Consider the following 25,076-nt stretch of genomic DNA (forward strand, 5'->3'; position numbering starts at 1 on the left):
ACGCAGCACTCCTGCCAGCTCTCAGCAGCACCGAGGGTCGTCACCAACAGCAAAATGCAGAGTACTCAAAGAGGGCAATCAGTTTTATGCATTTTTCAATTAATACAAAATGCTGCTCTCTCACTTTTGCTGTGCAGCCTACGCTTTAGAACGTCAAGAAACTATTTGACATTTGCAAGAGACTGCACACACTCATACAAATCATTTTTATCCATTTATCCGTTGTAACCACCACGTGGAGTGAATTGTTGGCTCTGTGCAATTAGTCTCCGCGCTCTCTGACAATTTTGCCACGGATTATCAGGAATTCTATTAATACTGCAAGGTGGAAGCACTGCTCACCAAGTCTGTTATTTTACTTCTGAAAACATATCTCATTTCTTATAAATCTGATATAAATAGGCCAGCTGACAGGCATCCCAGAAGAACAGAACACACTCGGAATAGCGAGATCTGAACTGACGTATTTTTGGCCAAAAGAAAAGTTATCCAGGCTGTATTTGTCTGAAAGTTTAAAAATAGGAGCCTTTGTCATCTGCGGCAGGAGAGGCCAGGTTGAGCCATGATTGATGTCACTCGAAAGAACACTGTAAGCTTAGAGAATGACATCAGAATCATCAGAATTTAGGGAGATTTAGAGCGTTCCCTGAAGCCAGGGTGCTGGGATTCTAAACGAGACGCTGCGGATGATACACAGCGTGCTGCCAGACAGCGGCTGAACAGAAGCCAGGAGCCACGGTGCTTTCAGATTACATTTATAAATGATTGGTATAATTTGTTTCAGAAACATCCAGTTTCAGTTAAATACGTGTTCCGAACTGTCTGCAGCGTTTCGGATTCGGTGCAAGCCCCGGTTTCCTGTCAGAACAGCCCATCGCTCCCTGACCTCTCGCAGGCGCCCACTTACACACCGCAGTCGCAGTGTCAGACTGCAGCATGCGTGTGTTAGAAGCATTCCTCCCAGCTCCCAGGCTAAACCCAAGCTGCCTGTTTGCCCGCTAACGTGGAAGTAACAGAGCGGAGAAGGTGCGTGGATTGCGCCGCGTGCAGATAACCCGTAAATCGCACAGCGCTGCCCAGGCTCTGCGTGATGGAATGGCCGTGCAGAGCATGTGCTGCGCAGACCAGTGAACCCCTTTGGAAGTTTTGTGCTTTTCTCCTTTGATTTCCCACCTGTGGCAATTCTTTTCTCTTTATTGTAATTTTAGTGAAAATGAATATACTTACCGTACGTGCACAATGCTGCTTTGGAGTCGGTTAGACCTGTTTTGCTCTCTAATAGCTTTTATGTGCAAAGAAAGCATTCTGTGCGTCCCATTTCCAAGAAATAAATTTGCACTTATTACAGTTAGCAGCGGCATCTTTTGTTACTAAAAATGAAAGGTATTAGTAAGAAAGGAGTTGTGGGGCTGCTCAGCTCCATGCCTCTGACAGTGCCTCGTGCAAAATCAGCTTTCACACTACGATGAGTTTGTTCCAGGAAAAGATAATCGTGCAAGCTACCCCATAAGTAAAGCTTGCTTGTTCACTGCTTGTTCGCTACCAGTAGCTGCCACTGAGTTGTGCACACTGCTTTGAGGAGCCATACGGTGGATGGATTATAGCCAACAATTACCTGTGTCATTCTGACCCGCAGCACTGCCCCTGTGGAGCTCCAAGCCGAGGCAGGAATCATGGGGGGACCTCCTGTGCACCACGCTCCTGCTGGGAGAGGAGGCAGAGAAAGGGGAGAGGACGCTGCACGACTGTGAGTTCCGAGGGGGAAGGAAACTTCTCGAACTTGTCCTTCCTTGTACCTAAAACTAGAACAGAAAATGTCAGGCTAAATACAGAGACAGCATTTGTGAGCAACGCTGTTTAAGATACTTCTGCTAACCTGAGGATTGGGAACGTTGCTGTTCAGCACGTGTCTGGCCTTGCAGCACGCTGCTTTTTTAGGCTTTTAAATAGAGATATTGTATCACAGCCCAAACAGTCACTGACGCCATTAATGAATCAGTACTGTGAGTATATGTCTATTTTTACTGCCTATATGCAAAGCAATTGTTAGGGATTCAATGGCCGCTGTGTATTTTCCCCACAGTCTTAACATTGTACAGCAGGAAGACAACACTAAAAATACTGCGCTGCTCTGCTGGTAAAAGTTGAAAAAGATACATCAGACACTTTACTGAAAATACGTCTAGAAGTGATGCATGACCCTTCTGTTTACTCTCAAAATAAACCAGGATGGTTTATGTAATGATGTGATCTATCTTATAGATCACAAATTAAAGGAAAAATGTCTAGCAGTTATATACACAGCTAGCCATGTATCAAGAGGGGAAAGTAAAAAAAACAACACAGATTTCATGCAAAAAAAATAAAACGAGAAAATAAAACGAGACCAGGAAAGCATACAACTTCGCAGATTTCTGTTGTATAAATATGTTTGCCAGCTTAAATACACTTTGTCTGTCACTCCTCAATCTTACATCTAATCAAATGCCACAGAGAATTATGATTTCTTATAAACGTGCCATTTATTTGGCTTGTTTACCATATTTTATCAGAAAATTCATCTGTCCTCCCATTAGATAATCATAGCTTTGTGAAACATTACATTTGGAAGCATCTGTTCCATATAACTAGAAGAATCATAGAATCCTTAAGGTTGGAAAAGACCTCTCAGATCACCAGTCCAACGCCATCCCTGCCATGCCCACATCCCTCAGTGCCACATCCACACGCTTCTTGAACACCCCCGGTGGCAGTGAGCACCGCCTCCCCAGGCAGCCTGTTCCAGAAGAGGAACAACAGAGGCAGCCAGTCTCCATAGAGGTGCGTTCAGTTCCACCATAGGCGATAGGCACGTCAGTGACCAAAAAGCCGCATGTTTTTTTCTTTCAGTCCTTGTGATCACATCCTGAAATGGAAAAACTGTTATTTGTTTCCTTCATTTTGTTTACTTGAGATGCAGCCTGTGTTTTTGTTGGAACACAGAGCCACGCACTCAGGATGCTCGCAAGGAACCAAAGGCGAAGTTCAGGCAATCCAAATCCACAAAAGGAATTCAGAAAACCTCTGCTTGACTGACTGTAAAACCTGAACTCCCTCAGCTCCATCACTTTGGTCCTCTCAGTACGCTGAGTGCCAACGCTTAAGTTTCTCTGAACTTCCAGCTCCAGCTTCTTCTAAGCCCCAGGAAAGACAGACCTGCAGGTGTTCCCTTTACGCCACATGCTCTGGCATGTTCCAGGCCAACCTGTGGTGGTCTCTGGGACTCTGCTGGGCTCTCGAAGGAAGGGGCAAGCCGTGAAGCATTGAGGTTCCTGTATAAACCAGAGCCACGGCTTCACAGTCCTCAGCTCCAGTCTGCTTTGCAGGCAGGCTGCGGTCACTTCATCAGAAAGCAGCAAAATATTTTGAGATGCATCTAAACACCGTCTGCACTCAGTCTCAAGTGCAAAATATGAACGTAACCAAAAAGTGGAGAAGGAAGAATGACCATATTGTCCTTTACACTTCTCCACATGGCTGACAGCAATAAGCGCATTCCACTTCCAGATAGAATAAAAAATGCTGAACTTCAATGTGAAGTCTAAACACAGAGAGATAGATAGAAATCATTTTCTTCCCCTGAAGATCACACTCAGCCTCTCACCATTTGGAGTACTTAATTCCAGTTTTGCTTACTTTAAGCTGAATGGAAGTTTTGTACCAAATTAGGGCAGCCGAGTCCTTCCATACAGAGAAGTACTGAGCTCACTGGGTAATCTTCTGTTGTGCTGCCAAACCATACAGCAATCACACTGAGGATATGGATGGAAGAAAGGCTGCTCTGCACAATAATTCTGTAGCGGAATCACCACTGATTACAGAGAGGATACTTTATGGGTAGTGGTAAATTATGAGGTTTCTCTGGTAAGCGAGAACATTGATTTACATGAGTAATGCAAAGACTCACATGTAAGCTGAACTCAGACTTTTGCTGTCAGCCCTAACACATCTATTTATACCGCAGATTTGTGCTTAGCCACTTATGCTTAATTACAATCAGTTGCTGCCTCCATTTTCTGTGTTTACTCAGAGAATCACATTTCTGAGGTCAAATGCAATGACAGTTACACCCTTGGTATTTGAAGACATGCTTTGCTGTACATTCTGCACGTATCTGAGAACAGATTTTCTTTCTGGGGAAGAAAGGATGAGTACAATTTATCAGCCCTTCCATACCCAAACACTTTTCATGCACACCAACATCACTCAAGGCATGCTGTGCTACACAACGCAGTGCTGAGCAGAGATCACCAGAGCAGCTCAGGAGGAGCCAGCCTGGGTAAGGGGCTTCACCACATCGCTTAGTGCCGCATTCTGTCTCATTTACCCCGTTTCTTAGCAGAGTTAATCAGCTTTGCAAAGCACTGCAGAAACAGGCTAGCCTGCTTCCAGTGCATGAGCAAGCTTTGGCACCAAACTCTGCACCGTACTCCCTGTGCGGTACAGCACATCCAGCAGGGGATGCAAAGGACTGCTGGCATAAAAAAAAATTGCAGATTGGAGTCCTCAAATTCTGTTCTGTGCTTACTCATTTAATGGTACAGAACTTCATTAGCTCTTAAACATCACTGCTTCTAATGTAGTGGTGCTTATTAACAAAAATATTGGAAAAATACAATGTTGTAGGATCAATCACTCCAACACAGCATTTTGTGTTTACACAATTAAATACACTTCTATCTCCTTACATGACAGCTGATGACAAGAATCCTTCAGGATCTGCAGCCTACCTGCTTCTGACCCTGTCATGCAATGACCATCCTTATTTCCAGAACAAAAGCCTTAACCAAAACCATAATAAATCACTAACCTTTCACACTGAAACCTCAGACGAGAAATTTAATTTAATTACATTCTCTTTCAGAATGTCACAGGTATGATTTTGCTGTCTGACCGTATTGCTGATGGGCCAAATTTTCATGCCATGAAATCCACGGATGCTGATGGCAATGGGAGCAGATACTAAAGCCTTGCCCTGTATGATTTTCCAGGAGGGACGGAATCCCATTCCAAACCTGAGCAGTAATTTCAAACTACCCATAAAACAGTCCTGGCATCACAATCGGCGACCTTTACAATACTACAGCAATAGATGCTAGCTTGATATTCCAGGAAAAATTACATTCAAAACATTCTGTGCTGCTCTTCCCAACACCAAGCAAAGCCCATGTGCTGGCATTTTGAAAAAATGGCCTCTTTCATCCCCTAAATTTTACAGTCCAAGTTGAAAGCTTGCTGGAAATGCACATCTTAAAAAAAAAAAAAAAAAAAAAAAAAAAGCTTGAAATATTCACTTACTGGTGTAAAAGGAATAGAGGGTTTTGAAAAACAGTTTTAATCTTCACCTCTGCTTGAACTAAAAAAAATAAATGAAGATGTAACAACTAGACACAACTTCTTCTATAATAAATAAACAAAATATGAGAGCTTCAGATCCTCTTCAACAACTTTAATGAGTCTAAATTTCAACTAAAAAGCTTGATTTTCTGCAGTTATTACAAGAAGAAGTAATGGAAAAAAGCAGAGGAATAAATGTACCCATATGGAAGACTCTAATATCCATGGCACAGATCTTGAGAATAATACCAGAAAATTGGCTGAATTAACTGTATCAGAATGTACACTATGCAAGAAGACATGTATATGTAACACGCAGTTCTGTTTTTCTCAGTAAAAATAATTTTGATAAAAAGAAAAATTTCCTCCCCAGTTTGAACTTCTACTGGAAATGGGTTTGGAATGGAGTTCTTCCCACCCATATAACTTGTATTTTTCATCTCCACGTTGACTGAAGATGTCAGTACCATGAAATATAATCTGTGGACTTGATAGAGGGTTGGGTTTTTTTTATTTTGTTTTGTTCAATAGCTCGCATAACACAACCATTATGAAGCAGAGACTTAGATAAATTATTTTTCTACCAGGCACTGGATTAACACTCAACCTTGCAACATCCAGCTTCAGCTCCACAGTAACTTTACAGCCAACTGCTGCTCAAACCCTGTAGCGATTTGGCTTTATACTGACCTGCACTCCTCTCACCATTTCACATTTTCCCATATAATATTACCATACCATCATAAATGATAGAAGCAGTCTCTTCAAAACCTGTGATTGCTCCAAGGTGCTTGAATTTCTGCCTTACAATGACCTACAAAGAGGAGAAAGCGCCCTGATGTCTTTTCTTGGCCTTTTTTTCTGATTATATAATGGGAGAAAAATGATTTGGAATTTTTATTTTTTTATTTTTGTGTTACTTTCATATGAACCATGCAGGGAATTATCCAGAATAGTAATTCTGCACTGGCGATTGCTTAGAGAGTGAAATGGGACTATCACAGTGGTAACTGCAAGATGAATACCCGAAAACGATTTTAAATTGTCTTTAAAAAAAAAAAAAAATGTAGTGTAGTGTCTTCTGCATGTTTGTATTAGCACTTACTGTGAGAAAATGGTCTTTACGAATCAGCCAAACCCGCTTTCCTGATTAATACCGCCAAGTTAAAGCCCAAAATACTTTCCACCAATACTTTTCATTTTTCCTCTAGGAAAAGAAATCCATAAATGGAGATTACTTATGACATACTATTTCTAATTTTAAAACAATCTCTCTTTCACACTCTCACCCTAACACAAACAGCCCAATCCTTTCTCATTTTTCTCCCTTGAAAAAAAGGGGATAATTTTTAAAAACCAGTAGGAAAGCAAAAGGCATCTGAGCATGTCAGTAGCATTCACTTGCAAAGGTTTATGTTTGCAAGCAGAAAACACCCTTCAGTCACAGTATGAGACACACTGGTCTGCAGCACTACTCTTATTATCAAGTTATTTCCAGTGTCTAGAACTACAGCCTAAACACAGTAACTAAGAAGCAGAGGTAGCGATTTTGTTTCCTGCATTTCAAACTAACTCCCCGATTTCTGTTTTACCGAAAGCCCTTTCAAAACTGCAGAGGTGAAAAAGGGCTCTAGAAGCCCTCAGTAGGGTGCTTGATTTGGAGGGTTACTGCTTGGCACAAGCTGTTTGGGGAAAAAAATCTGATTTGCTTTTTGTAATTGAATCTCTACTCCTTTGGAGAAAAGAGTCACTGTTGAAGTTCCATTAACTTTTATAATAGAAATTAGAAACTATGATTTACATTGAAGACTTAAAAGATTTCTATATCTTTCTGATACAGAAACTCTATTCAATTTTTAGCTATATTTTAACTATGGGCAAGTTTTAAAAAATGTGGGCTAATTTGTATGAATACTAAATTGCCATACTATTAAAGTCAAAATAATTAACTAGCTCTAGAAAAAGTATTTTTTATAAGCATCAGAATGCAAAGACACTTCTTCTATCTGGAAAAATATATATACAAGAAAAAAACTAAAAATTGAAGCATGGAAGAATAAATCCAAAATGTAAAGAGAATCAGCAATTAATCTTTTCTATGTACAAAGGGTTGTACTGTTAAACCAACAAGCAAAGGCAGTGTACGGAGCCAATACTTCAGTGACTCTTTCTCTACAATCAGCATTTTAAAATAAGTTACAGTTAAGATATATAATCACATAACTGTGTTCCAGAATATCTTTCTCCAAAGCTTTCTTTTTCACTGTTACTACATGTTCACACATTTTAATAGGAGAAATTTCAAGATGAAATATTACGTGAAGACGATGTGGAAAGATAGTGTCGAAATTTAAAAGGAAAATCATTCAGTGTAACAATTTCCCAGTAAAGTACTACGAATTCAGAAAAAAAAGACTGGGTTTCATTGAAAGGACATCTCAGCATGCTTCAGTCTGTGACAACCTGAACTATATCTTGTTCTGATGCTACAAAGAAAATACATGAGTGAATTTACTATGTTTAAAAATCACAGTGTTCTTGCCTGGTACTCCAAATATTATTACGATATAGTCACAGTCATAAGGTTATTAAACAGTATTGGGTTTTTTTCCTCCAAATTATACTCAGAAACACTCACAAGACTTGGGCAAACAGAAATGAACAAAATAAGAGAAGAAACAGCTATCTAAAAATAGATGGAAGCACAGACTAGGAACAAAGTCCATATTCTGAAGTATTATATTCTTTACTGATAAAAAGAACCCTATTCAATCATGTTCAATCTTGGACTGTACATCATGATTCCCATCTGGAAGCCGTGTCTAAAAAAGAACAGCAGCATCTCTGTTATTGTCATTGTTGGGAAAAGAACTATCCAGAAATTCATCCAGAACTTATTAACCAAAATATTTTCTTGCTTTATTTTTCTTGAAGACTTTTGAAGTAACCATCTCTTTGCCAGACACCCATGCATAAAACACCATACCTTTTTGTTTCTTGCACAAACTCCCACTAGAAAAATTTGGCTTTTAAAAATTTTCTTTACTTTCAAGAGCCAACAAACTATATTGAACAGTGTCCAATGTTTAGGAAAGCTCACTTGATATCATTTGGCCTTTTTGAAGCACATAATTACTTAGAAAACAAGAGACAAGAAGGTGATCACAACACAAAAATCAGAGGCTTAGTGAAAAATGAGTAGCCATTTGCTTTCAAAGGATTAGGTTTTAAGCATGCCTTTTTATGAAAAAAAATGTTGAAAGAAAAGATATCAACAGACTCATCATGTCCTCTCTCTTTTTGCGTTCTCTTAGAGCTCTCAAGCTGAAACCCTGCCGTTCTGCAAAACAGTCCTCTCTACTTTAAAAAGATATAACTACAGATTACAAAAAATGAAGCTGCGTTAAAAATGTTCATTAACAACTCCAGGCACCTAACTATTGCCTTTATGCACATACAAAACAAAATAAATGCAGCAGATCTTTTTATTTCCCTTTCATTTCCCTCTTCACCAAAACAGCAGAACTTTTGTTTGTTCTGTGAATGCCAAAAATACGTAAATAGTTGCAACAAAAGCAGTTAATGAACAACCAAGAGAATCTGTCAAATATGAACTCATTTTCTGCTGATTTTTAACTTGTCTGACGAACTGCCCGTGAATAGCTAAACTGCTATTTAAAAGAATGAATAGATGATATTATTTACCTTGAATGGCCTTTTTATTTTATGTAAGCTTCTACAACTGTTTTTCACAACTTGTATTACTGTTCTACTTAAAAGTATTCTACTGAAATGTGAGGAAAAAATACACAAGCAAAACTGCATACACACTCTGGCTGCAACTCTGAGACTGTAAAAAATTTTCCGACTGCCTTTCTCTCCATGTTAACAAATTCTTCATATTCCCCATTTCTTTGTGCCAGTAACTAATGATCTCATCTTTGACTAAGCTCAGGCAAACATTTCACCTACTGCTTTATCTTTTACATTAAAAATGGTGCAAATGACTACACATTTTTCACCGAGTCTCTGATTTCTGTGTTTTCAAGTCACCACAAGAATACTTAGACAACTCTTACAAAATTACTTAAAACTTGAGCTATTAGACAAAGCTTCCTAAAATATCTGTTTATATTCTTGTGCTAAGAGCACTGATAAATGAAGCTTGCTAAAAGCAGAAAGTGGTATTAAATAATAATATCCTTTGGTCTAGCTAAAGTGAGAGAGTTCCTAAGTGCTTATTTTTTTTGTGACAGCTGATATAAGAAGTTATGGCTTCTTGTCATCCAGCAAGACAAACCTGGACACAACCAAGGAAATCACCCAGGGCTTCATTACCAGCACAATAACAGCAGCAATGACTTGTTACAGCCAACTTGTGTCTGATAATATGCAAAAGACTACAGTGCACAGAGACCAAGAACAGGAACAGAAATAGCTCCTATCACATAAGGGAGTGAATGAAGAGTTTTGGCACTAAAGACAGTATGCTATATTTTCTTTCTTTTACAAGTGGAATTATATTTTGTAAGGCCAAACTACTATATTTTGCTTAAAACCTACAGAAAGATACAAACTCCCCAGCTGAAAATAAAAGTAAGGGAGAAACAACAGTTTGTATAATTCAACTTCAAGACAACAACCCCAAACATGATCTCAAAAACAAATGTGACATAGAATGCAGAAGATGAAGACAATCAATTGCATTGTAAGGGTTCTGGTAAAATAGCATTAGAAATATTGTCACTGCTACTTAAGAAAACTTCATACTGGAACAGGCAAATAAGGGATTCTAAGATGGTATGTGAAATGAATAATTTGCAAGCAGGGACTAGAAGAGCTAAACTTGTTTAGTCTGCTGAAGTGAAGTCTAAGAAAAAAATCTCCAATTCAAATTGGGTGTAAACACTAAGGAGGAAGAATAGCTGTTGAAAACATGATAAAGGTGCAAAACCGAATAAACACAAACTAGTCACATAAGATTAGAAAATTAATCAGAAGAGTAGTTTTCAGCAGTGTTAGGATCTCAGCAGTGTGAGAACAGCTGAGCTACCAAAAAATAACGGGAAGAAGTACCTCCAACCTCTACGCCATCCACAGCCCACTAATGTCTATTACCAGACTCCTCACTGCTGGCTGGCTGGAGATGTTCTACGTGTTCATTTTTTAACTTATCTGTCCCCACAGGAAGTTCCATTGGTCACGAAGCCAAGTTCCTTTTATGGTCAGTGGAGATGCATGCTCTGTGAGGGCAAAACATGCCATTTATGTTAGCCACTGAAATATCTTTCTTTCTTGCTGTTCAGAAGAACAGAGTGATCTCATTTAAGAACTCTATTTCTTACTCCACCGACTTCTTGCTTAAAATACTTAGCTCTGTGTGAAAACTCACTGTCTTCACTCCTCACCACCCGTGGTACAACATGCTTTTATTCCCTTCCATGTTTTGCTGTTTGCACCTTCTGCCCACCAATTTCAACTTTTAAGTGGTCATTATTTCAGTAAAAAGAAGAGGTGTAATCCTTTCTGGAAATGCCTTCATCAATACCATTCAAAAAAGGAAAAAAAAAAATAATTGCGTTAAGTCCTAAGCCAGGCTTTTTACTAAAAACGCTCTTTCATTTTCACCTAATCAAAAGATCCATTTTCTGTCTTCTCAACCTTATGCAGTTTTCTTCTAACAAGAAAAGCCAATGCTATTCTTAAGTCATTATCGTGCAGACTGCATGTACTCATCTGTAGTTACTGCTGGAAAGGTTCACTAAGTAAAATGCGTATGGACAATCATCTCAATGAAAAAAATGCATTAATCCCACATTGTTATTCTTCAAGCTACATCCCCCATATATTTCCTGACCTTTCTCATTATTAGCGGTTTCCTACCCAGCTGAGTTCTCAGCTGGTAAAATAACTCTTGGCTGCGTTAACTCTATGTTGTTGGGACAGCTGGGTTCTTCTGCTAGACTGCTCTTGAAGGGATTCTTTTCTTATGCCTTTGGAAGGAGATGCACACCAGTAACAGGAATGCAGCTTGCTGCCTCATGTAGGCATGTACATACATGTACATACAGGATGTGCCCAACCAGTCCTGGGTCGAAGCTGGCTGTCACCACACGACAGGCATTTTGGCCTCACACCTGGGGGAACGGCGTTGCTTTCCTCTCTGTGTCTGGACTGCTACATTTGGATCTTTATCATTTTGCCCTTAATATGTGAGGAGGACTTTATTCATTGGCATGGCTTAACCTCATTTCCTTTGCTTCTTTCAAGAAGCACTAATTTTGCGTTATATTTTCTTTAATAAAAGAGCATTTCATGCATAATCTGTCACGCTGACTCAAGAAATAAAAATGGTCCATGTTAACCTTATGAATTAAAGCTGTTTTCTTGTAATGACCAAAAGTCAGTGAAAGGTTTGAGTTATACCAGCCCGACTTCAACCTACGAAGCAGTCAGTGGTCTTCGTTTAAACTCTGGTGTAAAGAAACTTTAACCAAGTGAATGATTTCACTTAATCCTACACCAAAAACATATTTCTGCTTTCATTATTTTACAGATGTCTTTAAGCATAGCTTCTCTTGCTCTACGATGGGAAATTTCCTCCCCTTTTTACCTCAGCTTCCCTCAGCACCCCCACCCCATCGCAGCGCCGCGCTCGGGCAGCGCCGCTTCCCCCCAGCCGCTCCCCGCCTCCCGCTCCCTGCCCTGCGGCACGGCGGCACGGCCGCTCCCGGTGTTTACCCGCTGCTCCGGGTAACGGCTGCCGCAGGCCCAGTCCCCATAGCAACGCATCTCCTCGCTTGCGGCCCGAGCGGCGATGGCGAGGGCCGGCGCAGATCACCTGGAGCAAGGTATGGCCTCCGCAGGCTTGAGGGGAGGCTCTGGAACCTTTTTTTTAATCCCCTCCATTTAAAGAAAGTGGGATAGAGTCACCGGGGGAGTTGTATATGTGGGCCCCCTCGTACATACAGTTTGTAGCAGTGGCGTCAACTTTGCAAGAAGAACCTTTTGTTCTTCTTTTATTTGCAGAGGGGTGGCAGCAGGGACAGGATGGTGATTGTCCGCACACACACTCTGCCCTCATGAGGCCCCATGTTTGTTACAGAATCATAGAATCATTTGAGTTGTAAGGCACCCTAAAAGATTGTCTAGTCCAAATCCCCGGAATGAACAGGAACACTTAGTGCTATGTCTAATTACAGCATATTGTCCTTATTATTCGAGAGCTCAGTTTAGTCATTCTCTGTGTCTGTTTGATAAGGTGTCCACCTGTGAGACAAGCCAAGACCATGGGAGCAGCATTGACAAGAGCGGCGCAGTGGACTGCTGCTGGTTCTGGAGCCGGCACGCTTGAAATCACTCCTCTGAATGAATCTCTTTTAAATCAGATTGTTAAATTTGTAGAGGACTTCAGCACTAGACACCCTCAGGAAGCAGCATTTGTCTTTAGGGAGCCCCTAGAGTGGAAAACGCAGTTGGGCTGTTCAGCATTTGGAGAGGGTTATGAGATAGAGTAAGTCTGAATTGTAGCATGTTTTGAAATATCAGAAGTGAACTACAAAGTGAAATTGTACTCATTCAGTGTAAAGAAAGCTTTAGTGTATTTCGGATGCTGAAGTGGGTGGGATTATTTACTGTTATATACTGAAATTTTTGACTTAAAAACTGATTTTTTTGAGAGTTTGTGACTGTTCTGTGTTGGTTGTGATACAGACCTTTCTGGTTAGCAGTTTGTACAAATTGCAGTTTTCTTAAGGCTGGTGACAAGGTGCCTAACTGATTAACTCTGATTCCCAATCACGCTAGAAGTATAGGTTTTAATGCTGCTATTGAGGTGGATTAACAAGCACGATCTTGAATTTCAACTTCTTTGGGAACCATAGTTTCCAAGTTCTTTATTAGCAGACAGTTCTAATATACTAACAGTTTCAGTCTTAATCAGCATAGCAACTGTACTGCTACAGCTTACTTTTCAAATACTGTAAGAATTCTTCTAGAATTTGAAAATTAAAATTAATAATCAAGAGGCTTATGTTTTTTTTTTAATCCAACACAATGACAAAACTACAGCCAGATAAGCCCTTCTCTACACTGCTTGAATCTTTCTTGTGGTCAGTATTTATGCCTATATGCTTTCTGGAGTTTTAAAAAAGCAGAGGCAGGAGACAGGAAGTAGCAAGCATTGTTGTAAAACATAGCAAGCTAACCCTAAAGAAAGGGCTTTAGAGAAATTCTGATGGATGCTGTCTAAAAAGATCTCAATCCTGTAAGGCTAGTTTGTCACAAATTCAGCCTTCCAGAATTCTATTTAAAGGTGTTACCAGGGTAAAGCAAATAAGTAACAGGTGTGATTTGCAGTGAATGAATTGGTTTACCCTGGAAGCTTACTGAAATACATTTTAAAGAAATTGTAATGATTTATTATGTGAAGCTTGAATAACATTCAAGATTCATCTTTTAAAATTTGCCGTTCCTACCTTAAAAAGATATAATTTATTTTTTCCAGTAAAGCAACTGTTCAGTCTGAAGCCAAAGATGAAGGTGGACATCCCTTACTTCTCCTCACAGGCTCAAATCTCCAAGTTCGCAATTTTGACCAGCTGTCTCATTTGCTACAAATTGCTGCGGAAAAAAAGTTAAAGGAAGCACAGGCATGCCTTGAAGGTTTCTTTTCTTCTTCTTCTTCCTTTTTTTTCCTAGTCTTTCCTTTCTCTTAAAAAATATGTCTTTTCCTTGAATTTGTCATTATGAAATGTGAAGAAAGAAATGTATGCCTTCATTTTAGGTATATGAAAAGGTGTTGATTCATGAGTGTGGCTAAAAGTACTGATCCAGGACTTAATGAAGTTTCTGTTCTTTTACTTTCACAGTAATCAGTAACAGAGAAATATGAAATAAAATAAAACTGCCGATTTGCATATTCAAAATCATGTATTGTGAATAATGCACAAGCTGTTGCAACAGAGAGTAGCTTTAAGTTTCAGAAGAAGAATGAATCATTAGAGGCTAATACCACTTTTTCCTATGCCCATATTTTAATGCCCTTTTAAAATGTTACATCCTGTAAGGATTTTCAAGGAAAACCTCATATGCTTAAGACATTCTTACCTGCACAAGGTTAATGGTGAACATTTCCAGGTCCTTCTCACAAAAACTGTTAAAATACAGGCACCGCTACTTTTACAGTGTCATATTCTAGTTCTAATGTTTCCAACTGACAAGATCCCCATGCTAAACTGAATGTCCTCCTCTCAATGGAAGTAGAAGAGATCAGAAGTATTTCTCAGTGCTGTTAGTAGAAACTGGATCTGCAATATGAAACTGTAAACACACTGAATCAAACTTAAGACGCATCTAACCCGGGATCCTGTCACTGATAGTGATCAACCATGAATAATAGTGACAAATAATATGGGCAGAGTATCATGCTGATACATTCACAGCTGCATGGGACTTCATTTTCAAGAAGAGGGCAAATTGTTTTTGTAAAACCTACTGACATGCAGATATGTCACTGTTTACCAAAAAAAGGACAGCTGGCACAGCTGAGGAAGTAATGGAGCCATTGGGAACGTTGATAGAAAACTTGAAACACTTTCTTTAACACTAAATCTTGTTTCCCAAATGATCCGTTTTCAGTGAGTTAAGCCCATTGATTTCCTGTTTTGATGATCAACTGAGCATATTTACAGGAAAGCAGACTTTTGATAAAAGGGAGTATTTGATATTCACCTTTTGATTGAATGAGTCTTCATTTTATTTAAAAAATTGTAAATTAATAACAAAATTATTCAGCAGTTGAGATAAAAAATTGTTAGTCTTGCTAACAAATCTTTTTTTTAATGTAATACCCCATTATATGGATTCTATTTAATGTTTACAGCTAACAGAGATCCTATTGTTAAAATTCTTGGCCCTGAATATGCGACGGTTGAAGGAGAAGATACATCCATGTTGCGTTTACTTGAAAAAGTGAAAAAAGATGATGATCCTCAAACAGAGATGAAAATGAAAATCGTTATTCTTCTTCATCATCTGGATATGCAACTCCTTAACAGTTCTTTAAAACACATTTCACAGTAAGTGCACTTCAAATGCAACCTAAGTATGTCAGCTCATGCTTTTTTTTCATTTTATTGTTAAATTAGATTGTTTTCAACCCACAACATACGCTTTTCATGTAATATAAATATATTTATTGAAATAACTTTCACCATTTGCTAAGTTACTGAAAAATTATTTTCCCTAAAGATTTTGCTGTAGGTGTGGGTATGTGAGTGTGTGCCTACAAGTGTCTGGGTTTTTTTATTGCATATGTTTTGCATTTGGTAGCAAATTGAAGTAATTTGTACAAATAACAAAGTAACAGTTAAATATTTTCAAGGAAATGTTTATTTCTTTATGAAAACACATTGAGTCTGTTTCATAGTTACAAGAACTTCTTAGCTGTGAATTAAATGTCTTTGATCTAACAGATAAAACAAAGAAAATCAGTGGTAAGTGACCCATCCCCAGATCTCAGTTGCTACTACTAAAACTTAGTGTCCAAGAAAAAAATCGTATTATATTCCATTTTGATATCTCAGTGCACATCCTTTTGATAAATAGATTTTAGATGATTTTCTATTAATTGCAGAGATGTAAGACTAAACCCAGCTGCTGTAAATAATGAAGTGAATCTTCTCAAGAATTTCTCTGGGAAAGGAGAGGATACAGTACTGGAATCACTGGAATATACATCAGGTCCAAATTTTATCGTATCTAACATTTACATATACCCTTATTAAAGTATTTGACTGTTATGTGGAATGTGTTAAAATAATTTCATTAATAAATTTAAATTGTTTTTTTCCACTTTAAAGAGAAGAAGTATAATAAAATGTATTTTCAGACATGGAATGTGCTTTTCAGCCTTTACTTAGTGAAATAATCTCATGATATGTCTTCATTAGAAGTAGAGGTAATAAACGGAGTCCTTGATGGTGAAAAGTGCGAGGCATAGTCGTAGGTCTTTGTTGGGTTAGGCCATGGTGCACAGTTTTGTATGACCAATTCCCAGCAGAGTGTGAATACTTAAGTGTAAGAAATTGTTCTGGGAGCTTGATTTGCATGCGTATTATATTAATCTTCAGGCATGGCTATTAAAATGTAATTTTAAATAACAATTTTAAACTAATGCTAATTGGTTACAGATTACACATTCTCTAATGGATGCAGAGCCCCTCCGTGGAGACAAGTGCATGGGGAAATTTGTTACTTAATCATCAAACCACATGACACTGATCCTTTGTGTATCACTTGCAGCACAGCAGGAGTGTTTTTAAATGGAGTAAGTAATAATAAGGAAGACCATGGAGTAACGAATATTTTTATGTGCTAAAATAAAAAATCCATCAGGTTTGGGGTATCAGATTGAAGCCTTAAGACCTGTGGAGTTAGTTTATTTATACTGATGGAGAAGAAATAGTAATGCTAGTAGTGGGAAAGAATAGTATGCTGATTTTCCTATACATTTAGAGTGTTTTTTCTTTAGGTTTTATAGCAGGATTGTATTCAACACTTTTTGATAGCAGAGCTTGTTTGGTCTTTGCATGTGCCCAAAGTCCTCCACACTACTCCTATTGAAATGTACTGGGGGAATTGGTACCTCTCTGGGTCCTCATGGCTCTTGATCTGGGATGGGATTTTGCTGTATGGATAACATTGATGATGCTTTATATTGTCACTCATATGTATAGCTTGCTTTTGTATTTTTATAAAATATAAGAAGCTCTTTCTCCTTTCAGTGGAACTGTTTTAGAAATTCTTTATCTCTTTTTGTCTGCTTTTCATTCCAGTTAGCTCTTTGCAGATAGGTTTTGTATAGTGATAATAGTCCCTTATGTAGTTTCAGCAGTGACCAATATTTTGAAGTGAAACTGATGTCCCTCAGGGATAACTTTACAAAATGCTTTTCTTAAGAGTTAAAAAAATCCAGGGAGATCTTGATTGAGAAAGTTTTTAATGGATAAAATTTAAGAAGTGTAGGCTCAGTCACAGACGCATAATATTCTGATCGCATTTTTTTTAAACGGAGGCTCACATTTAGTTGGTTGTTGGCTATGAGTCCTAAATCCTTTTCAGTTGAACTACCTCCAGTACAATGAACTTTAACTTGCAGAACTGCATATAAGACCTTGATTATCTGTTGGGATCCACAGAGGTGATCCATACTTCTTCACTTCCTGTTACTGGAGTCTAACAAAGTCTATGTTAAGCATGAGGCTTCTGCACCTAAGTGTTTACAGCGTATGACCCGTGTGCTCTTTGGCAGTGTTTTATGATACAGATTAAATTAAGTAATACTATTAATAATTTTAAATTTATTCTTTTTTGAAGGGTGAAATAAAGGGTAAAGATGAAATTGACTATGAAAGGAAAAGCGATGTGTATAAAGATATTGTCACATTTTTAAGAGAAAGATCACCTAAATTTGTAGAAAATATGGCTAAGCAGGTATGTATATGCTGATTCAAGGTGTATATTCTACTCTGTACAAGTGTGTATTGGTAAGAATTACATTATAGACCTGAATGTTTACGTTTTAATTGAAGTTAAATCTTTGATTAAATGCAGAATTTTTAAGTCTAACTGCCTTCATTATTATAATTTGTGCTTTCTCAAAGTCTCAACTAAATATATTCCTTTTGTGAATAATTAAGGTGTGGTGTAAAAAGGCAGTTATTCTCTGTTACAGAAACAGGAAGTTTCACCCTTACTCTAATCACACCCGGAATTCAGACTCCTTGTTGTTCTCACCAACTTATCTTCCTGATAATTGCGATGTAATTTTAAATGCTATAGCTGCCAGTTTACATTCAGGTAGTTGTGAGTTAGGAAGCACTGACATCACAGACTTTATTTTATGGCATGTCTAAACTTTCTGTGAGGTTAGTTTGGGCTTCAGAGTGAGTTAACTCCACTGTAGTGAAATGGAAGATACAAATCTTACTAAGCAATAATTATTAACATATAGTCTTGAGTAAAACATACATATGTGTTCAAGACTTCAGAAAGGTACAATTCTTCCTAGCTTTTGTTTGTTTGAAAATAACAATTCTATGATAAAACCATGAATTGTGTACTGAAAAGAAAGTCTTAATGTCTGCTTAAAAGGCACAGAGTTGCCTGAGACTCTCTTACTTATGGAGAGGGCTTGTACTCCTTGCTTACAACTACACAGCCTGTTTCTCTGTAGCATGGCTCCACCGAAACCTCACAAACACATCCTACCTCCGGAATTAGCCTGAATGCTGCATAAACCTCCATTGGAAGCTAAAGTATCAGCAAGCCTTATGCAACTGATACCGGTTCAGCTGGTCATAGCCCTAGCATGTTCTAGCAGAACCCAGTCCAATGACAAAAGAAACAAATGAAAAGAAATAAAGGGAAGAACTGCAGCTGTATGTATATAAAGTTTCTCAGGTCAATAGGAAGGACAATATGAGCAAAGATAGAGCACTTACATCAAACATGGCACTTGATATGTAGTATTAATACTAGCCCTCATAATACTTAATGTTATTAAAATTACTTGCATTTTAGAGTTGTGGATACAGGTTTTTGGCTTTTTGTTTTCTTTGCTTGAAAGCGGATAATATGCTGTTTCAGTTATAGTTCTATCATATGGTGTGATGAAGTTTGATCCAGCATGTGAGGTCAGCTTCTAATTTTGCCTAAAAAATTCTGCTTGTCTTCTGGTGTTGTTCTTTATGAAACACTGGAAATGTCAGAGCAGGAAAATATGATATCCTTACAGAAAAGGTCAACTTTTTATGGCAATATTTTTCCATGATCAAAACCACTTGAATTTTTATCTTTATTTTTTGTGACTCAAATGTAAGTAGCCCATTTTTTTTAATGAGAACTGCCTGATTTAAATTTCAGAGCTAAGAGTTATGTGTCCAGCTTGCACAGTTGCTGTTGTTTCGGTCACTCAAAAATGCATTTGGCATTTCTTTAGAGCTCTAAATTAGAGTAAGGAGCATCATGTTTTGTTAAAACAGAATCAGTAGTGCCACTACCATTCCAGTTGTTCCATCATTCCTGTTAAAAAAAAAAACAAAAAAACCCTCTTTTCTCAGACTCCTATTGTGCTTATTACAGATTAATAGATTTGTAGTAAAATTCATTAGAGGCTAAAACCTGTCAAAAGTTTTATTATGGTTATTGATATGCAATTGTAATTATTTTAAGGAGGAAGACGTTAACAGGGAAATTTTCATATGCTTAGGTGCCAGTTTTGGGAGGTTTAGAGTTGATAGTTACTTTTTTGAGACATGGAAATCTGACAGTTCCAAAAGAACAGTACATTTTAAATTGTACACATAGGTACAGTAGCTTACAGTAATGGCAAGATAATTAAATTTTTAAATTGTTTTGTTCAAAAGTGCAATGAGTGCGAAAGTTCTAAAGTGAATTTTACTTACCCTGTATGCAAATATTTCTTTAATTTTATATCTACATATTGGTTTACTTTTCATAAATGTGCCAAGATATGAATGTTTTAGATAGTTACTGCTTTAATGTGTTTTCAAAGTGATTTGGCTTCATGTGATGGTCATGAATGGTAAAATAAGGTAATATTTTAATATTTTTCACAGTTCTAATTTTAAATGGTAATACAGATTCTAAATATACTGTAACTATTCAAGAAATGTTTAAAAGTTAAATAAGACTAAACAAATAGAATTTATTTTATATTCCTTCAATAGTCATATAAATCATTTATTCTGTATTCCCTGATTGTGTAAGGAAGTTTATACTAAAGTGTCAGTCATGCTACTTTAATAGTTTAGGAATATCGTATCCGATCGCCTTCCTGATGAGCTAGTTTAGTTCACTCCGCATTCTAAAATTAGAATTTAAATGAGCTATTTCTGTAGAGCGGCACTACATTTGTATTTAAAGGAAAATTAGCTCTGCTCTAGAACTCTAAAAAGGACAGAAAAACTATTTTCAAGATTGCCTATGTGAAATAAAGTACAACTGGAAATAGTTTTGGTTTATTTTCTGAGGATTGTTTCAAAAGGCTCATTATGTACACACATATTGCAGAACCAATTAACTTGTATACTATCTTCTTGGCCTTGTTTGTTAACATTTACAAGTGCTGTGTTGGCATATACTGCTGTAGAAAATGTACTTTTAAAAATGTGTTTAACTGGTCCAGCTACAGCATCAGTTCCCTGATGATCATGTTAAACTGTCTTGTTTAGAGTATATTTATAGAATGGGAGAATTAACAATAGTTAATTTACAATTAGACAGTTGGGTTAGCAAGGCAGGAACAGCCGATTCGCATCAGAGACTAATCGAAGACAGACCATACTGTGACAGTCTCTTTAAATCTGCCTTGAATCAGATATGAAAAAGAATGTCTTTGCCTATCTGGTAGTGACAGCTGCAATAATAATAAGTAATGATCATATGCCATCTTTCCTTTAAAAATTGAATATGTTCCAATAGAAAATAACAGTTGACAAGAGTATTTGCTGTTCTGGATATTTTTGATCAGCCATGGTACCAGTCACAGACAGCTGAAGGATTGGTAGGTGCCACTCAGCTCTGTTATGGTGTGTAACTTGTTCACCATTGTCTCTTTCGAGAGACAGAAAATGAAAAAACTGAGTGGAAAGCATTTATATTAATTCTAAACAGTATTAAATTAAATTACTTGGAACTGAAGTCTAGCAGTTTATCATAGCCTATTTTCAGTTTTATTTTCACCAATTTTTTGGTGGGATTTTTTTGTAAATGCTTTATGCAGGGAAATATTTTTTAAATAAATAGTCCGTTGAAAGCAGAATGACCAAGTCTTAAAACTCATTGGGCACTGGGTTTTATAAAAGTGCTTGTGTTGCAAATTATTTAACATGCTAGAAATTGAACAACACTCAATATTCAAGTCTATTCAATAAGTTCCCAATCTGATTATTTCATTTATTTCAAAACCTTTAGTACGCATACAGTAACAGTTATTTTTCAGATTAATCTAACATTTCATTCTTTTAAAGGTAATCTCATTTTATGCCTACAATTTAATTCTACATTTAGTAAATACATTTTTAAGCCCTTCTCCCTGGAATTTTGCTGATAAGGTATTGTTTTAATGACCGTTATTCATTTTGAAGTATGACTGACAAACCATGTCTCCTTCTTTTGTTAGGAATTTACATTTTTTAAAGAACCGACAAACGAGAAAAATGATCAGCATGTACAAGTAGTTCCTAAGGTCTCTGGCCAATCCCCAAACCTTGATGATTACACAGAAAAGAATGTCTATGAGAAAAGGAAAAATTCTGCTGCAAAAAGTAGATCCATTGACAAGAAGATATTAGAACCATCTATGAAGTGGAAGAATATTGGGCTTTCTGCTGCCCACAAGTAAGTAGTTATCTTTATAATGGAATTTTCCGTAGATCTCTCTGACTTGTGCTAGCGATTAGCGTTCTTACTGTTTTAGTATGTTCAACCCAGGCACAAAAGGACATTTCATTTTCATAACATTGTAAATTAGGAACCAAAAAGCAGCAGTGGTTTTGCTCAGTTGAGCCTAGGACTCTTCTTGGAATAGAAGGAAAGGAAGATACATAATATGAACCCATGATCAAAACAATGGAACAATTCAGTGTCAAGAACAGCTAAACAGACTAGGACTCCTCTACCTGAAGAAAAGACACTGGGAGGAAAATGAGAAATTAAAAAACATAAGTAATGACTGGAGAAGGTGTCTGTTCTAATGCAGAAATGCAGGACATCAAGTGAAGTCAGCCTCAGTGAGACTGAGAGTTCAAAATAAAGGGACATGGTTTTTTCCACAAAGCACATTTAAGCTCTAAAGCTATTTTATTATTATTATTATTTGCCACAGGATAGTAAAGACCATTCATTTACTTGAGATAAAAAAGCAAACAGTCAAATTCATGGGAAAAAAAAATAATCCAAAACTGTTTATGTAAGGACACTTAAGATTTCCCTGAACCACAATTTTCTGAGGAATATTCTGGAAAAAATGTATTCCTCTGTTCTCATACTATTACCTTGAAAGCTGCTGTTGGTCATGATTGGAGATGGTATCCTAGGACAGGTGGTGGTGGTCTGGCTGCACGGACTTCTTCGATCTTGTATTACATGCAGGTCAGCATAATACAAATTTTATAATATTCCACTGTTTTCATAAAATAAAATTAGTCACTTAAGATACGGCATATTTTTTTTTAATGAAATCTATTGTGCAAGTTCATAAACTCATATACGCTGATATAATATGTGTCCAAACATAGCTTTTGCTTACATTTTAGTGACAAAGCTGTAAGAGAAAAAGAACGACGGAGAAGTAGTACAGTATCTGGGAAAAAAAAAAAGAAAGCCTCTGGTATTCCTTCTGAATCTGTTAAAACACAACCAGCTTTGAAATGGTATGGCTTACTTGTTTTTTCTTCAATTTTTTAACTTTTATTTTTTGTATTTACAGTATTTATCACCATACTTAGTGTGTTTGATAGTGATAGTTACGTGTTTCCAATGCTATTATTGGGCAGGATTGTTATATCTATTTAAAATATGCTTGTTCGTAATACTTCATAGCTGTTTAAAGTGAGTGATGGTCTTCATTTATTTTTAGTAAAATATCAGAGAAGTTTGAAGAAGTTAGTGAAAGTTCCTCAGAGACTGATGAAGACGAAGAACAGCCTGTACGTCACCAGGAAGGAAGCTCTGATTTGCCATCAGAATACTGGGGAATTCAGAAACTTGCAAAATTCTTAAGGGTAAGTTTGGAGTGTTGATTTAAAAAAAAAAAACCCAAAACCCAGCACTTTCTTTTTCTCTTTTCTACATCTGAGGACACCACATCAACTTCTCAGTCTTTGTATCCTTTCTATCCTTTCTTATTTATTTATTTTTCTTTTACAATAGCCCTGCCATGTCACATGTTTAAATACTGGAGCTGTTTGCTTTCCTATCACCCACCCTTTTCTCCAGCATTTTTTATCTGCTGTTTTTGGCTTACATAGACCCTTACATTAAGCCATCTGTTCAGTGTTATTTAAAACTTAAGATGGTATAATTTCTCTATTAATTATTAGGTTTCTGTTTTGCTTTTTGAAACTTTCCAAGATATTTCTTGATGTGGATAATAACTTTCAAGAGTTTTTATTAAAACTGAATACTTGCCTAAAGTCTTTCATCAGCTATGATTAACGCATGACTGAAGTAGTTCTAACATGGTCTTGTGTCTGGATAGTTGCTGTTAGTGAGTAAGAAAATATATGATAAACAGATCCTCTAAAACAAAAAAGGCTTTTTACGCAGAGTTGTTGAAAATCTTTTGGAGTCTACAATTATAGATTCTTAGACTTCTGTATATGTCTGAAAACAAAACAAAACAAATCCCCTCCACTCTTCTGGAAAACTGTAAAAGTAGTCCTGTTTTTCCCTCAGGAAAAATTCCTTTACAAGTTTGTACAGGAATTTAAGTAATGTAAGTTACTAATAAAGTCGCTGGTTTATCTATTTTTTGAGTACAGCTACAGAGCATACACATCTGACAGATAAAAATGATTGTGCTGGCATTTGATACAACAAAATTACCAACAAGGAGTAAGCACACATTAGTCTTCTTCCAGTCCTTTCAGTATTGGAGAAAAGTATTTTAATGCACTCTTAGTGTCTTTTCTTAGTTCGTGTATGTGGGACTTGTGCTATTGTCCATAACCAGAGGCATGGAAATGGGTGGATAATACAAGACTTTACATTCTTTATGCTTCATCCTTTCTAGATTCAACCTCTATATTCTTGTCATTTTAGCTATGCTAAAAGAAGTTTTCACACGTTTAATCTGGTGTAACATTCAGCGAATAGCTTGTTCAGCTATCCCTAATGCTGAACACACTACATATACAATTTCTGTGATGCAGGTTTTTTTTTCTTTTTTTTAAATTTGCATGTAATTTCAGTCCCTGATGTTGTTTTAAAATCTTTCAGTTGACTGATAGCTTGCTTTGGTTTTACGGACCACCTCTTTGTACCTTTCTGAGAGTCGAGAGAAACAGCCACCTTGCTTTTTAGTAGTAACCTGAGATCCTCCTGGATAGAATACTTGAAATTCGTTACTGTTGATGGACTCCAAGAAATCTTTTCATTGGCCAATCTATGAACCACCCTCTTTACTTAAATGGCTCATCTCTCCTGATGATGTATTTCACAAAATCCCTCTCCTCTTTAGATCGTTCATATAGATATGCTTGGATTTTTGCATTGGACATGATTCAGTACTGAAACTTATGCTCGCTTGAAACCATTTTGAATGAAGCATGAGAAGGGCAAATAGGAAAATATATTTTTCACACTCCTCCATTTTAGAAATAAGTGTATTTTTTTCAAGATGTCAACAAGCAAAATTACTTAATGGCTAAGAACTAGAATTAGAATAGAGAGTACTTCTGATTATGTAGTGAGTACCTGGTAAGATCTATTTTTAATAGAAAATTCCATCATATGAAAAGACTTTGTTTTCAGAATTCATATGTATACTTGTTCATATATTCATGTACACCCAAGACTTCCAATAGCTATTTAAACTAGATAAAAATTAAACAAAGTACTTGAAGATATAACTAAAATAGTTCTCTGTCAATTTTTAGCTATGTAAAGCAAGA

The 25,076-nt window shown here is 37.0% G+C and overlaps 1 protein-coding gene across 6 annotated transcripts in view; it reads left to right on the forward strand.

Moving 5' to 3' along the window:
• ARMC4 (armadillo repeat containing 4) overlaps window positions 12,100–25,076 on the forward strand; it is an 80,194-nt gene continuing 67,217 nt past the window's right edge. For 5 of the 6 annotated variants that reach the window (XM_021386548.1, XM_021386549.1, XM_021386547.1 and 2 more), the window contains exons 1-10: window positions 12,100–12,227; window positions 12,638–12,889; window positions 13,883–14,040; window positions 15,260–15,455; window positions 16,013–16,119; window positions 16,569–16,705; window positions 17,755–17,871; window positions 21,584–21,801; window positions 22,719–22,835; window positions 23,042–23,186. In XM_021386548.1, coding sequence (XP_021242223.1) covers window positions 12,666–12,889; window positions 13,883–14,040; window positions 15,260–15,455; window positions 16,013–16,119; window positions 16,569–16,705; window positions 17,755–17,871; window positions 21,584–21,801; window positions 22,719–22,835; window positions 23,042–23,186 — 1,419 coding nt within the window. In that variant the 5' untranslated portion in view covers window positions 12,100–12,227; window positions 12,638–12,665. Of the gene's footprint in view, window positions 12,228–12,637; window positions 12,890–13,882; window positions 14,041–15,259; window positions 15,456–16,012; window positions 16,120–16,568; window positions 16,706–17,754; window positions 17,872–21,583; window positions 21,802–22,718; window positions 22,836–23,041; window positions 23,187–25,076 lie in introns of those variants that run through there. The other variant, XM_021386552.1, reaches the window with a different exon arrangement.

The sequence above is a fragment of the Numida meleagris genome, chromosome 2 (genome assembly GCF_002078875.1).
Source record: "Numida meleagris isolate 19003 breed g44 Domestic line chromosome 2, NumMel1.0, whole genome shotgun sequence".
Classification (NCBI taxonomy): domain Eukaryota; kingdom Metazoa; phylum Chordata; class Aves; order Galliformes; family Numididae; genus Numida; species Numida meleagris.